General features: G+C 43.7%; 1 protein-coding gene across 1 annotated transcript in view; it reads left to right on the top strand.

The window, feature by feature from the left end:
* Positions 1-7,188, top strand: part of fat3a (FAT atypical cadherin 3a) — a 70,337-nt gene extending 63,149 nt beyond the window's left edge. Inside the window, exon 27 of the mRNA XM_062561313.1 lies at positions 4,933-7,188. Coding sequence (XP_062417297.1) covers positions 4,933-5,546 — 614 coding nt within the window. The 3' untranslated portion in view covers positions 5,547-7,188. The remainder of the gene's footprint in view (positions 1-4,932) is intronic.
* The last annotated feature ends 8,960 nt before the right edge of the window (positions 7,189-16,148 follow it).

Below are 16,148 nucleotides of genomic sequence, written 5' to 3' on the forward strand. Positions count from 1 at the left end.
AACTACATCGACGACTGGTTGACTTTAGCTCCGTTCGAGCGACTGTTTGATTTTAGCTCCGTTCGAGCAACTGGCGGTTCAACATCGAGATGTTGTGCTTGCCCATCAACTGTCTGGGGCTGAGACTCAACGCCAAGAAAAGTGTACTGTATCCGCTGCAAAGGACCACCTTCCAGGCCGTGATCTGGGATTCGACCACGATGCGGAGACGCTTGTCTCCCGCTCCAGTAGCTTCGATCCTCTCTGCAAACAAGCAGGCCAAGCTAGGCCAGTCACTCACTGTCAAGCAGTTTCAGAGACTGTTGGGTCTGCTGGCAGCGGCATCCAGCGTGATCCCGTGCGGCCCGCTGTATTTGAGACCTTTCCAGTGGTGGCTCAGAACCAAAGGGTTCTCCCAGAGGGGAAACCAATGGCGTCCGATCAAGGTCACACGGAGGTGCCTGCGGGCTCTGGCTATATGGAGGGACCCTTGGTTTCTATCCTAGGAGCCGGTGGTAGGAGCGATCTGTCGTCGAGTCACACTCACGACTAGGGTTGGGTATCGAGAATCGATTGGAATCGGAACTAGCTTTGCGATTTACCCGATATCGTTCAAATGTTCGATTCGATTCCTAGTTCCGATTCTCAGTCCGCCGGCGCCGACCAGAAATAGAAACCGCTGAACACCAACGAAGAAGCGTCCACCGGAAGTGTTGGCGTAACAGCGCGATCCAACATGGATAGCGTGCGTCGGCGGTCCAAAGTGTGGTTACACTTTTTTCGAAACAAACCGAAAACTCTGCAAAAAACTCCCGGTTGTTGTGAATTTGTGACGCATCAGACCAGTGCGCGCGCGGGTGCCGGGTGGCCCGAGCGGAGCTGTCCTATCTGTTAAAATGAGCAGTGAGGCTGGCGCTGCAAAGAAAAAAAAAAGATTGTGCTAGCACTCCCCGCGTCGACCGCCAGCAGTCCCCCGTCAGCGAAAGTGTCCCTGATTTGAGGTTGGGAGAGTTGCGCGCCCCCTACGTGTGCCCCGTGTTTGACGCGCTGCCTATTCCTCTGATTCCAAGGGTTCGTCCATCAGTGGGAGCAAGGTAACGTTTAAGTACCTGCAGTATCATACCCTCACGTGTAAATGTGTTTTTGTGAGGTTTCAAAAATAAAGCTCTCTGGAGGAAAGTGTACCCCTGTTAAAATATATTCATAATTTATCATGTTTATACAATATTCAAGTTCATAGTTTGATCGAGAATCGCTGGGAACCGGAATCGAAACAAGGAATCGGAATCGGAATCGTTCAAATTCAAACGATACCCAACCCTACTCACGACAGGCGCTTCCCTCACGGGCTGGGGAGCGATCATGAGTGGTCGCTCTGCCTGGGGGCTGTGGCAACATCATCACCAGTTCAATTCAATTCATTTTATTTTGTATAGCCCAAAATCGCATATTACAAATTTGCCTCAGAGGGCTTTACAGTCTGTACACATGTAACATCCTCTGTCCCGAAACCCTCACATCGGCCCAGGAAAAACTCCCCAAAATATGAAAAAAACCCTTCAATGGGGAAAAAAAGGGAAGAAACCTTAGGGATAACGTCCATCATTCACCCCCGCCCGGAGCTATGGAGAATATGGGCGTGGCCTCTGAGGGGGCCCGCCTCTTAGAATCTGGTCTCTCGACCGAGGTCGTTGAGACCATCCTCCACTCAAGAGCCCCTGCTATAAGGAAGTTGTACGCCGGTAGGTGGAGGCTCTTTTCCACTTGGTGTGGAAAACGGAAGCTAGACCCAGTTAACTTCCCCGTGGTTTCAGTACTGGAGTTCCTGCAGGAACGATTCTCCACAGGTTTATCCCCGTCCACGATCAAAGTATACGTGGCGGCCTTGTCGGCGACCCATGCCCCACTGAATGGGCGTTCTTTGGGGAGACACCCACTGGTATCTCGCTTCCTTCGTGGCACTCTGAGGCTGAGGCCAGCAGCCCGCACAAGAGTACCGTCTTGGGACCTGGCCATCGTGCTAGAGGGTCTCTCCGGTGCTCCGTTCGAGCCCACTGCCCAGGTCGCAGTGAAATATGTGGCTCTTAAGACCATCTTCCTGCTTGCCATTTCTTCCCTCAAAAGAATTGGAGATCTGCAAGCCCTCCCGGTGGCACCTTCGTGCTTGGAATTTGCACCCGGTATGGTAAAGGCGTTTCTACTGCCTTCCCCCGGCTATATTCCTAAGGCTCCGTCCAGTTCGGTCGGGCCTATCGTGCTGCAGGCCTTCTGTCCTCCCCCTTTCCTGACGTCGGACGCTGCGTGTTTATGCCATTCTCCCAGCATGCCCGTGGCACTTGATACGGCCGTTCAGAGATGAATGGGCTTGTGTTTCGGGGCTGTTTATAGCTTTCTGGTCCTGACGTCGCCTGCCTATGACGTACCAGCTCACCATTGGATGGATTTCACACGTGCTTCATGACGCGGTCACGCAGGGGCGGTCACGCAGGAGCGGTCACGCAGGAGCGTTCCCACAGCGTTTTCACGCAGCGTCTCGTTCCCCTCAGGGAACCAGGGTTACATACGTAACCGGAGACGTTCCTCCTATGAGAAAGAAAAATTGTTTCTAAAGATTTCTTTGACCTAAATAATAAACACGTCTTTGAGTTTTACTGAAAACTCTGCAGGGCATCTTTAATCATTCCACCCACCATTCTGCAATGAAAATGACCGCCCCCAATTTTCACATTAGCTGCACCTGCAACTACTCCAAGTAAACAGAAACCCAGATCAATGGATCCACCCTGCCCTACCACCGGTAGCATGAAAACAGTCAGACATTTTTAATGAATAGTCAGCGTAAAAATTAAATCTGGATTCAGAACTTTTCATCTCAGTATTAGACTATCCTGACCGACACTATTTTGTCTACTCCCTGTATCTTTCTTTTTCTGTGTGTACCCATCTGTGCACTGTTCTTCGTCATTAAATTATTCCGCGGCTCATCCGTGTCTGGATTGGAGGGTTACATGCATATGGTTGATTTAATGTGATTTACCACACCTCCAACAGCTTGTTTGCCCCTCATTAGTAGTCCGAAGGCTGTCACTCTGATCCCACCCTTGCTGCATCCTATCATCTCACTTTGGATTTTTATTTTCAGCTCAGTGATGGTACTGTACCAGTTGTTGCGTGATGAAGTTTTCACAGGCTCAGTGTTACCATGGTTTGTGTTCTGCTTTCATGCATATGTCTTTTTGTTTAATTAATCATTGCTTCACTCACCGTTTGCCCTTATACAGTACAAGTCAAGTTTGGACACACGTTCTCATTGAATTGTATGAGAAGATGTGTCCAAACCTTCGACTGGTACTGTATATACCTACCTCGAGTTAAATTAAGCTTCAAAGTTGTTGGTACACTGTCCTTTTGGTCAGAAGATCTTTGCAATGGGACACTGCATGTACACAGCACATTTCAGAGTTAAATTGACTGTGAGATTCAATTTCAACTCTGAGATGGTGTTTATATTGTCCTAATCTTGTCAGTGTTAAATCAACACTCAACAAAGTGTTAACAATTGAACTTGAAATAAGAGTCAAAAATAAATCTGCTCTTTGTTAAATACAACGTCATTTAGCTAAAGTAACATACATTGCATTTTTAACGCATGGTGTTTACATTTTAGCCAAGGGAGCAATTCGGGCATAGGATTATTGCTCAGGGACACTTTGACATGGGACATGGAGCAGCCAGGGTTCGAACCACCAACCTCGTGGTTCCCAGCACACCCTCTCCAATCCATGCACCTCAGTATATAGAGTTAAGCTCTATACCAAGAAGTGTGATACTGTACAGTTACATTTCAAACATATCAAACAGTTAGTTTAACTCTACTGTTGCAAATGAATCTGATCTTGACACTGGATAATGACTCCAACTCCTTCGTACAATTGACTCTGTAAGAGTTTGCAGTGTGATTTCAAAACTCTGCACTTCAACACTTTTGCTGGAAAATGAACTCTAAGAATTTTGCTGTGAATGTATGTCAATGGATAGTTGGTATTTTTCTAAGGTGTTGAGCACTTTTGGCAACAGAGGCCCATTGCAGATCAATACAAAATAGTACAATGTTGTTCTTGGTGGAGACATCCAATGTTTGCAATGTACGACTTCAAACTCCAGAAATTACTTTCTGGCCTTTCTAACATAATGTTAGTTTTCATCAACGCCAGAAAACCATTTGCAACTCTGTATTTATTTGTTTTTGGCAATCTGTTGGTTGTTTATCGTCCAAAGAGTCTTTGCAAAAGTGGGACAATTAAATGTAAGCAATTTTAACCAATTATAATTGGTTGTTTTTTTGAAGTCTGAACATAAGTTTTTCAGTTGCATATTCTTTATGGTATAAAAAACGTTACAAGATTCATTTGAGTGGAACCTCGTGATGGTAAATTTGACATGCATTAGTTGTACCTAGGTTGTTTTTCTTTCAAATGAACCCTTTGACCATCTTCTCATCTGACTCCCCATGGCAGAAAGTCCTCACTGTTATTTTATGCCTTCCAAAAATGGAACCATCAATCCATTGACATGTTTTTTTAAATCACTTTTCTAAATTCACCAATAGGATAATGTTTTAGCTATTACATATATATATATATATATATATATATATATCCCGTTAACACCCATGTTGCTGTGTTTTTTGTGCCCATCGACATGGCTTTTGTGCTGTCTTCACGAACCTCAGCATGTTGTGACACCTACACAGGCTGCTATTGTGCATGACACACCCTTTTGAAGACCAAAGATGTTTTTCTGAACATGTTGTGCCATACACCTGACCTTTAAATCTTTTGAATTGTTGATATTTGTATTGCTGCAAAGCTCTAGAATGTAGGGGACCAATGTGTTTTGTCTTATTATTTCACTGTCTGAATTGTTATTAACCACCCCCCTTATACTGTCCAGCATATCACTGGGACACATCAGACTGGATGCCAAGCACCAGGCTGTCGGACATTGAAGAGGTGCCAGGCTACGAGGCAGGTCCCGGCATAGATGTCGCAGGCACAGCCCCCCGACTTGGAGGAAGCTCACGTGAACTAGAGTCAGATTACTACCTGGGAGGCTATGACATTGACAGTGATTACCCCCCTTCACATGAAGAAGAGTTCTTGAGCCAAGACCAGCTGTCATCTCCACTGCCCACAGGTGAGGACTATGCTGAACTCTACATGCCACTTCCCACCAACACACCCGCCTCCAAAGAAAGCACCGTGGGCTCTGGCAGCACCGGGCATCAGCATGCCCTGCCACACTTCCACCCCAGCCAATACCTGCCTCCCCATCAGCTCCCTGTTGGAGAGGCCCCCCACAGGGACTTCAGTTCTTCAATAAATGGTATCACCCCAGGAAATGGGGACACTGATGTGCAACTGTCTGTTGGTGCATCTTCAGCCTCTGACATGTTTGCCCACTGCAGCCTGGATGATTCAAAACGTGGCAGTAACTTTGATGGTATGGATGAGCTTTGTCGAGGCGTGACCATCATAACTGACTCACAACAGCAGACAGAGGTTTGATTAACCAGCACAGTGAACCCTATGATCGTTGACGAGAAGGAGCCTGACATTGGAGCAGATGGAAGAAGATAGACAAGTTTATGTTATCACAGGAATGAGTGATGTGTCTAGGAACAGTAATGTATTGCTATCGTCTACAACGTTAGATGTTAACAATGGTCTTAAAAGCGTACATTTTAAAACACATTTCCCACAGTCCACACCAAACTCGAGGGACTGTTTTAGCATGATCAACGAACTCTCTTTGTGTTGTCAGTCCAGTCCCTTCTGTGAAGACAAATGAAAATATCTTCCTGTACAAAAAGGCAGTAATTTGTAATGTGAATAGAATGGACTTAGAAATGTGAAAAGAAATACTAATCCAAAAAAGATTGAAATGTAAAGATACGGTAGTAAAAACATTTGAACAAAGAGAAGGGACAAGCAAGTGATGGTTTGCGTGGTGGTTTGGTTCCATACTAAGCCCAATGGACCACTTTTTTCATATGACAAAAAAAGGACACGAATCCCCATTTCCCTATTGTTGTCCTTGGCTTTTTAAGCTTTGTAATGCTCCAAGCCTCTACAGATTTTGTAAAATATTATGTATACTGGTGAATACGTATGAAATCTTCTTGCCACGTTTCTTAAAAGGCAACTATTTGTTTTAATGTGGAATGCACTGGTTCCTTTCCCATCATGAAATCAATCATATTTCATTAGCCCTGTTCAATGTGTCATTGACCTTCATTTTTGTGTGTGGAACATTTTAACTATGATACCCAAAATGTTTTGAGGTGGTCAGGTGGCCAATTATCTAAATAGGATCAAATTTAAGTGGAAGTTTAATCCAAATAATAAGACTGTGGTCTTTTTTTTGTTACTAAATTTGATCAGCTTCTGTTAACAGCAGTGGTGGACATTGATCTAAACATTGTGAACATAGTGACCAATGCCATTAATAAGACTTGATCAGGAGAAAATATGTCTTCAGATCACAGGATAGTTTATAGTTGGTGTAATGTAAGTCTTAAACATATATATTAGCATCCGTAATTTTGTCTACCACTTTAGCAAAATAATTAACAAGCAGCGGCTTTCCACTTTTGATTTCGTTTGCTGCCATTGTTTCTGGTCTGGTAAATATGACACCAATATTCTGGAGAAAGCCATGTGGTACAGACACACTTTTAGTTGTATCCTGTTATTTTCTATATACTGCAGACAAGTCTAACCCAAATCCAGGTAACAAATGGAATCTGGCCTACATGAGAGACTGCCATTGTGACTGCTTCAGATCACTGTTTAGTCCCTTTATTATACTATTATCTGCAGATCCACTCATGCATAAACCTTATATTTTCTTTTCTTTATATTTTCTTTCCATCTGAACTTCCTTTGAGTTTTATTGAGCATCAATTCCTCCTCTGCAACTGACTGACTGAATGCCATTTCTAATAAAGCCACATTTAAATCAATATTAAATCCAATATTTACATCCAACAAAAGGTTTTATTTTCTTGTGTTTAAACATTATTTTGGTAGTAAAGGAATCTTTTTGTACATTTCTTCTCAAAATTATGTCCCTATCTGCAGAAGTGGGTTATGTTTTTACAGTTGTTTTCCCAATCAGTGCAGAAAATTAAAAGGTTCTTATGCACAATGTCAAATGTCATCAATTCAGAGAAGAATCCGTCCTAACAGATCATCACAGCTGTTCACTGGTTGTCATTTTCAATACCTCTTCAGTTTGTTGACAACATGAGATTGGTAATGTTTAGAAACCTACGGGGTATTGCACGAAACCAGGATAAGGGATTAGGCCTTATTCAGGTTATTCAGGTTATCCTGGAGGAATTTAGCTTGGACTTGCACGAAATCAGGCACGAATTTAGTGCGGTTTATGGAAGGTGTCTTTTAGCACTGGATGTTTGGCTTAATAAATTAAATTGCATATGGTTTACGGAAGGTACTTCTGAATACTGGATGTTTGGCTTATTACAGTTTTTCTCGATTGTTTACACACAAATACTGGTACTTGACACACAATGACCACAACATGTAACTCATCCACCAACCCCCTGAACCAATTCTGCTAAAGAACAAGCACAATTCTTGCTTTACACTCAAAATGCAGTTCTAAAACACACTTTTTTCAAAACACTACACACAATTCTGTGCAGTCTTCTAAAGTCAATTGCCCTACTATGCACACTGACTCGTCACATGAGAAAACACCTGTCACACTGTGTTACAATTAGGGATCAGAGCTTTAGCATAAAAGGGCAACAGGTGAGCTCTTCTGTTTTAGAGCAATGGATGCCAACATTAGAAATAGAGCCAGAGGAGTGAGAGTAAGAGGAGGGGGACGGGGGGAGGAAGGCCAAGGACCGTAAACTCTGATGAGATCCAAGCCACTTTGGTTGACCAAAGCTATGGAGGAATTCTTTTCTGCCTGGAGATGGAAAGTGTGTGACCGAAATCCACAAACGCATATCCCCCTTCTCTAAGCTATTGAAGACACATGTGGAGATATAGCAGTTGATGCTTTTCATGGCTGGATTCGACATGCTAAGCGATATATTTCCCTCACTGCTTGGCCAGGGAAAACATTGCTTGTGATGTGGATGAGGCGCTGTAGAACAGACCGGAACAGAAGGATGCAGCATAGATTTTTACAACTTTGTGTTGGTTGGGATGTACACTGTGTGCATTGTTTTCGCGGGGAAAATAAAATATATTTGTTACCATCTATTTGTGTGTTCTGAGTATAAAAACAATATTCTAAAATATTTTACAACACACGTATGTATGTACTGTCTGTAGTAAGTGTAACACTGAACAAAAAAACGGTCAAAGTCATTATGATGAATGGAGAATTGTTTTCCATTCATCATAGTGTTTTACATTGAGCACATCAGTGTTCAACTGGTTCTTATAAAAGTCTATTCATTTGATGGTTTGTGTGTGTCATTTGAAAACAAAATACAATTTTGAGAAGAAATTACATTGTTTTGAATGTAAAGTTTCATTTTGCAGGAGTATTGGGGGGTTTTCCCCATTGTGTGTGTGTTTTTTGATTTGTGTGTAGAGTTCTGAGAGTTTGAGGCATGCTTGTAGAAAATGTGTGTAAGCAATCGAGAAAAACTGTAAATTGAATACGGTTCATGGAAAGTACTCCGGAGTACTGGATGTTAGGTGGGAATCGGCTAAGTCCAAGGGATCCAGGATCCGGCACTAAAAACAACAGCCTGCTGCTTCCGGTAAGCTGCATGAACGGTTTCTGCCTTCCCGTAGAGTACCTCCGCGCCGATGCTTGCCTTTCTTCCCGGACGTCCACGCTGAGGTGTCGGCGTCCTAGGAAAGCCGGTCTCCGCTCGCGTTTACAACCCACGTGCAGCTTTGTATTCGTCAGTGGCGGAGGCTAAGTGACATGGCTATGCTAGCATGCCGGCCGCGGTAGCGGCCCTGGCTCGGCGGCAGTGCAGGCGGCTTCCTACCTGCATACGAGGTATGTATCTCAATGGGTCCTGCGCACAATCGACGGAGGCTACGCCACACAGTTCAGGTGGCGGCCCCCTCAATTTTGGTACCACTTTGGTAGACCCCCAGCAGGCGCGGATATCGGAGCAAGAAATACAGACCCTGCTGCAGATGGGAGCCTCGGAACGAGTTCTCCCTCCAGACAGAGAGTCGGGCTACTACAGCGGCTACTTCAAGCAAGACAAGCTAGGCCAGCCACTCACTGTGAAACAGTTTTAGAGACTGTTAGGTCTCCTGGCAGCAGCATCCTACGTGATCCTTTGCGGCCCCTTACACTTGAGACCGTTGCAGTGGTGGCTCAGGGCCAAGGGGTTCTCCCAGAGGGGAAACCAGCGCCGTCTGATCAAGGTCACTCGGCGTTGCCTGCAGGCTCTGGCCATATGGGGGGGGAAGACGCCCTGTCGAGACAGGGGCCGAGGCCCGGGGACTGGACTCCACCCCGATGTGGTGGAGCTCCTGTGGAAAGGCGGTCTTACCGAGGTAGACCTGTTTGCCTTCAGAGAGACTACTCACTGTCCTCTGTGTTTCTCCCTTGCGCATCCTGCCGCGGGGCAGGATGCAGTGCAGGTGCAGGCATGGCCGAGGTCATGTTTGTACGCCTTTTCCCCGGTTGCTCTGCTCCCGGGGAATTCTGGTGAGGGTCCGTCAGGACGGTGGCCTACTGCTTGTAGCCCCACTCTGTCCGGCCCTAGATGGTTCGCGGACCTTTTGTCGCTCCTCGCAGGCCCTCCGTTGGAGACCCCCATCGGGGTGGACCTGCTGTCTCAGGCGTCGGGGTCCATTGTTTACCCTCGCCTCAAGCTATGGAAACCGTCAGCGTGGCCCTCGAGGGGACCCGCTTCCTAGGAGCCGGTCTCTTGACCGAAGTCGTGGAGACCATCCGCCACTCCAGAGCCCCCGCCACGAGGAAGGCGTACGCCGGTAGATGGAAGCTGCTTTGCCACTTGGTGTGGGCAACGACAGCTGGACCCAGTTAACTGCCCAGTCGGTTCAGTACTGGAGTTCCTGCAGGAGCGTTTTTGTGGCACCCTGAGGCTAAGGCCAGCAGCCAGCACTAGAGTCCCGTGGGACTTGGCCATCGTACTAGAGGGTCTCTCCTGTGCTCCCTTCGAGCCCATGCCGGAGGTTGCAGTGAAGGTTGTGGCTCTTAAGACCCTCTTCCTGCTCGCTATTTCTTCCCTCAAGAGACTTAGAGATATGCAAGCCCTCTCGGTGGCCCCATCGTGCTTGGAATTTGCACCCGGTATGGTGAAGGCGTTCTTCTTCCTTCCCCCGGGTACATTCCTAAGATCCCGTCCGCTACGGTCGGGCCTTTTGTGCTGCAGGCTTTCTGTCTTCCCCCGTTCCCGTTCCATGTGTGAAGATTTCACACGTTTCATGACGCGGTCACGCAGGGGCGTTCCCACAGCGTCTTTACGCAGTATCTCGTTCCCTTCAGGGAACGAAGGTTACATACGTAACCGAGAGACGATTAATGACCTGGGTGACTGTATTAAAATGGAAGGTGAATTTGACTGGGAAACAGATGACGGAAAATGATGAATGACCAATTGTTGTTAGCGGTGAGGGGAGATGCCACCGAGAAGAAGAAACATGTTGGAGTAGAAAGGCTTTGTTTAACAGACAGAGTGTCGCTGACACAGATATTGAGAAAGGAGAAGAAAGATCTAGAAGCTAAATTTAAATAAAAGGCCGGTTGATTGGGGAAGCATAAAATCCGTAAACAAACCAAAGACCTGGAGGAACATTGTTCCGCGTGGTTTTCGTGTTGGATAAAAATTAAAGTAGAGAAGGGAAAGTATTTGGTCGGGGCAGAAGAACGGGGGAAACAACACTATTGACATATGGGGAATCGCCAGACCTCGGGGAAATTGGAAAAAGAGGGGTTCTTCGTCGGCACAGAAGGAGGCTGCATGTGAAGGGGAGACGGTATTAATCCATGCAGAGATCTCACATAATAAGAGAGATGGAACACACACACCACCGCCTGCAATGAAGAACACTTTCTGCACTAACTGCACGCATGCAAACTCACACACACATCTGAGCAGCAAAAGGCTCTCGTGGACATAGTACAGCAATTGGAAGCACAACAAAAGCTTTCACTCAAACACACATGTGCAAAGTTTTCAGGAAAATCATTACAAAAATAAGAATTGGTAATGTCCAGTGAAATGTTTCTACAGAGACTCAAGGTCAGAGATAAGAGATGCACAAGCATTCTTTAAAACAAATATGAGAGAAGACTAAAACAAATCCTTGTTTAAACAAAGAAGGGTTTTGAGAAACTAAGGTGTCACTGAGCGGTGGACAGATGTGGAGGGTGACTGTATGAATGCGGGGAAAACGGTGGGGGCCAACAGGGCACCCTAAAGGATATTTCTCCTCTTTTGGAGCAAGCAGATTCAAGAACACACAGTGTTAAATAGGGTTGGGTATGGTTTGAATTTGAACGATTCCGATTCCGAGTTTCGATTCCGGTTCCCAGCGATTTTCGATTCCGATTCTTTTAAGAGGCAGGGTCAAAAAAGTTTAAGTTTAAGATATTTTAAATGAGCTAGCTAACCAAGGGTCTTTCTGAAGGAAATAGTCTGACCTTCTCCAATGTTAATTCTATGAACTTTTTATTAACTTTACTATGAACTACAATATAAATATCAAACTATGAACTTGAATATTGTATAAGCATTAGCTCCAGAGAGCTTTATTTTTGAAACCTCACAAAATCACATTTACACGTGAGTGTATGATACTGCAGGTACTTAAACGTTACCTTGCTCCCACTGATGGACGAACCCTTGGAATCAGAGGAAGAGGCAGCGCGTCAAACACGGGGCACACGTAGGGGGGGGCGCGCAACTCTCCCAACCTCAAATCAGGGACACTTTCGCTGACGGGGGACTGCGCACGCACTGGTCTGATGCGTCACAAATTCACAACAACCGGGAGTTTTTTGCCGAGTTTTCGGTTTGTTTCGAAAAGTGTAACCACACTTTGGACCGCCGACGCACGCAATCCATGTTGGATCGCGCTGTTACGCCAACACTTCCGGTGGACGCTTCTTCGTTGGTGTTCAGCGGTTTCTATTTCCGGTCGGCGCCGGCGGACTGAGAATCGAAACTAGGAATCGAATTTTAAACTTTTGAACGATACCGGGTAAATCGCAAAGCTAGTTCCGATTCCAATCGATTCTCGATACCCAACCCTAGTGTTAAATGAAATGAATTCTGAATGCAAATTGGATTATGCACTTCACTCAAATACAAGGGCATAACAAAAAGACCTATAAAAAACATTAAATTAGTTTGGTTGGACATTTTTATATTCTACTTATAATTACTCGCTATACTTAGTATAAACATTTTATCAAAGTTTTGATTTGTTATTTTGTAGTCAGCTACTTAAAGAGTTGTTCTCTCATATAATGGAGCGACAATGCCCATGGAACCCCCCAGGAGGCTAGAGGGAACTCATTTCGACATTTTGTTTATTTAGTTTTTTTATTTTTGTATAGTTTCTGTGTTCATTCCTGGTCTTCTATATTTGAAACAACCTCAGACTTGGTCGAACAAAAACATATTATCGTGATTATAGAATAATCAAAATAGTGATTTCTGTCTGTAGTGAAGTGATGTGAAAAGGAAGAAAGATTCAAGGTTGCCATATGCAGCTGTGTCTGAAGAAGGGAGGGCAAGTAAACTCTCTCACACAAATGCTTGAACAAAGGAACTCTGTTACCCCCATCTTAACCGATCCACAAATGATTCCAAGCTGACAAAGAGCCCTGACGAGAGCAGAGAAAAGGATCTGTACCAGGTACGAAGAAAGAAGAAGAAACATTGATGGGCAAAGACTTTTGAAACACACCAGAGAACATTGTGTGTGACCACCATGGCAACATGGACATTGGAGCCGAGAAAGGGGGGGTTCACATCAGCGGTGGAGGAGGGGAGGAGCAGCAGAGGGGCGAGGTGGACCTCAGTGACAGATCAGCACAAACATCACAAACCACACCCCATTGGGTGAGTTAACTTTAGAGTATCATTTACAAATTAAACAAATAAATGTGCACACATCCTTTAAGTAAAATGTTGGAATCACAGTTCGGCACGGGAAAGGATTTGGGTTAACACTGTTTATTTTGAGTGAGTTTATTTTCAGTGGCTGTACCGCTCCTTGTGAGTTTGGGTGACTCTCATACTTGGTATTGGAGGACTACAGCAGTGTCGGGTGGATGCTACCATGTCTAATCAATGTGAACCAACAGAAATCTCAAGACGATGAAAATTATGAAACAATGCTAGTCAAGGAATTGCGATGAGTGATGAAATATATATATATATATATATATATATATATATATATATATATATATATATATATATATATATATTTTAGGGCCGGGACTCGATTAAAAATATTAATCTAATTAATTAGACGCTTTGTAATTAATTAATCGAAATTGATCGCATTTTAATTGCATAAATATTTGACCTGAGAACAGTGAGAAGTAATTTTTTTCACATGGATTTTTATTTTTGTTCAACCAATTCCAGCAGACAAGTGTAGAAATAGCATATTTAGAAATATAGTACTTTCAGAAATTCAGGTAGCCTTTAGGTAAGTAGACCTTCTGTAAACTAGGTTTTTTTAAGTAGACCAATACTTTCAAGTACATTCAGAACATTGGTTATTTTTTCAGACTTGTGACGGTTACCCTGGTCCTTAAAGCAGTCATCTGGTGCAGTGTGGGTTGGGTGTGGGTCCTTGTACTCGGGTCGGGCTAACGTCCACGCTAGCTGCTAATTGTTTTGCGTTGAGGTGATACTTGAGGCTCGATGCGAATTCCTTGTTGCACAGCTTGCACACAACCATGCTCTTATCGACGCTTCCATCCGTGTGTTTATTATAATAAGATTTCCCATTCACGGGGCCACCCGACACGGTCTCGTCAGCTTCTTCGTTCATGTTCACTGTGGTTTGTTGTTGTCTGAAGTCATGAACGCAAGTTGGTGCTCCAGTATAATCGGTCCTCCGAAACTCATCCAGTGAGAAACGTTCCGCGGTGCAAAAAATAAGTGTAAAAATGCGTAAAAAATGTTTAATGTGTTATTTTTTGTGTAATTCATTAATCTTAATTCAAATTGTAATTAATTAATCGTAATTAACGCTCTAAAGTCCCGGCCCTAATATATTTATATAAATAAAAATAAAAAATAAAATATATATATATGAAGAGGAGAAGCTGTAATCAGTAAAGACAATAAGGACGTTGCAGAGGAAATGATGATGATGGTGATCTGACGCCCCCGATGTATAATAGATCACTCTTCAACTCTTCACGGCGATGAGGGAAGACTGCAGGGATCGATTGCTTCTGTCTCGCTCCTCTATTTGACCAATCCTGCTCAAGAATGAGGTTCGGCCCACCTGAGCTCATTTACATACGGACACAGAAATACAGGCTTAAATAAATGAAGAAATACAGATATGTTGAAATACTAAAATACTAAAAATATTGTACTATGTACACCTGAATTACTTAGCTCCCCCTTATCAACCCGGCTCGGTAATTGTGCAACCGATAAAGCCGCAACGAGCTGGTCACACAAAGTCAAGCGGCGCTTTATCACTTAACACAAGGATCAGTAGCCTACACTGTAGGATTTACCACAAAACTGAGAAAGACAAGAGATTGGTACAGACTGTGACTTCAAGCTTGAAACGTATTAGTTTTAGCATGTTGAGTAGCTAATGTGACCATGTAGGTCCACAGGCTAGAAAGGCTACTATTAACTATTAAAAGAGATTATGTGAAGTTTAAGCCTCACCTGAAGCTGATTGGCAAGGCAATGCAATTTTATTTGTATAGCACATTTCAACAACAAAGAAAAGTGCTACACATAAAAACATCCAAATATAAAGCAAGATTAATAAACATTTGCGCTGACGGTATGCAGCGTTGTACCGTTTGAGGGAATCAAAGCGAGGGAATAAAAAGAAGTGAGAATGTGTGAGAATCCGAAAGCGAAAAAAGTGAGAATAAAGAGGAAGTACATTTCCTTTAATGTTCCTCCACATACCTCAGGATTTAATTTTTCAAACATGTTTTATTCCATCAACTGTGTAAGATAAGTGAAACTTGGGAAACTTTTGAGGAAAGTAATTTTGACATGTTCATGATTTCCGTATCTGAAATAATGCAGTAGTAGTGCATAAGAAAACTTCTGAATCAGTATTCAGACTGTAGGATTTTGATCACTTTACTGTGAATGCTGTCAAAGTCCCTTCTAATAAAATGACCTATAGACAACCGAAACCCTCTAGAGGCTTTCTTAAAAGCACGATCTGATCAAAAGCATCCAATCCCCAAAAGCTGAAAAATTTGGAATGTTGGCTATACCTCAATCTAATTCTAACATTTAGCACTTTCCCTGACATTTGAAATAAAGGTTTCAAAAACAGTGATCCTAAAAAATTGCAGATAAATACCTCAATTATTATAGAATCTTTTTGTACATCTGTAAAAAAGGGTTTGCCTCCTTTTTCCTTTTCAACCTGTTTATAAATTAATCTAAATGAAATAATGTAGATTATGTTGAAATCAGTAAAGAGACATTACAGTGGAATTCTTTAAGATGGGTTTGATGCAGCTTTGAGCCGCCAAAAGCAGCCACTACATTGCCATAGCTATTTGATCAGATCCAGCCCAGTCTGTAATCCCACAGGAGAGGGGGGGGTAGAATCGAAGTCGGGATTCCTAGAAGATCAACTTCTTCTACTCTAATCAGTGAAATCCTTTCTTCATAGAGCAGGTCTAATGCGCAGAGATCACTCCCGCCTTGCAGACACACTACTGCTTAATTAGAATGTGATGCTGGAGCTTTCCAGCCCTGGAAATTAGGGAACTAACGCAAATAGCTCAAGGCCAGACACAAGGAAGTGGAAAATTAAGTGCACACACACTGTGTAGTATAGTGACTACAAAAAATATCTTTATATTGTTTAGCATCAAATCTTTGTTCTTTCCGGTTTCATTGAACAATCGAATGTCAAAAACAAAGACACTTCACACAGTCA

This window comes from Pungitius pungitius, chromosome 3 (assembly GCF_949316345.1).
Source record: "Pungitius pungitius chromosome 3, fPunPun2.1, whole genome shotgun sequence".
Classification (NCBI taxonomy): Eukaryota; Metazoa; Chordata; class Actinopteri; order Perciformes; family Gasterosteidae; genus Pungitius; species Pungitius pungitius.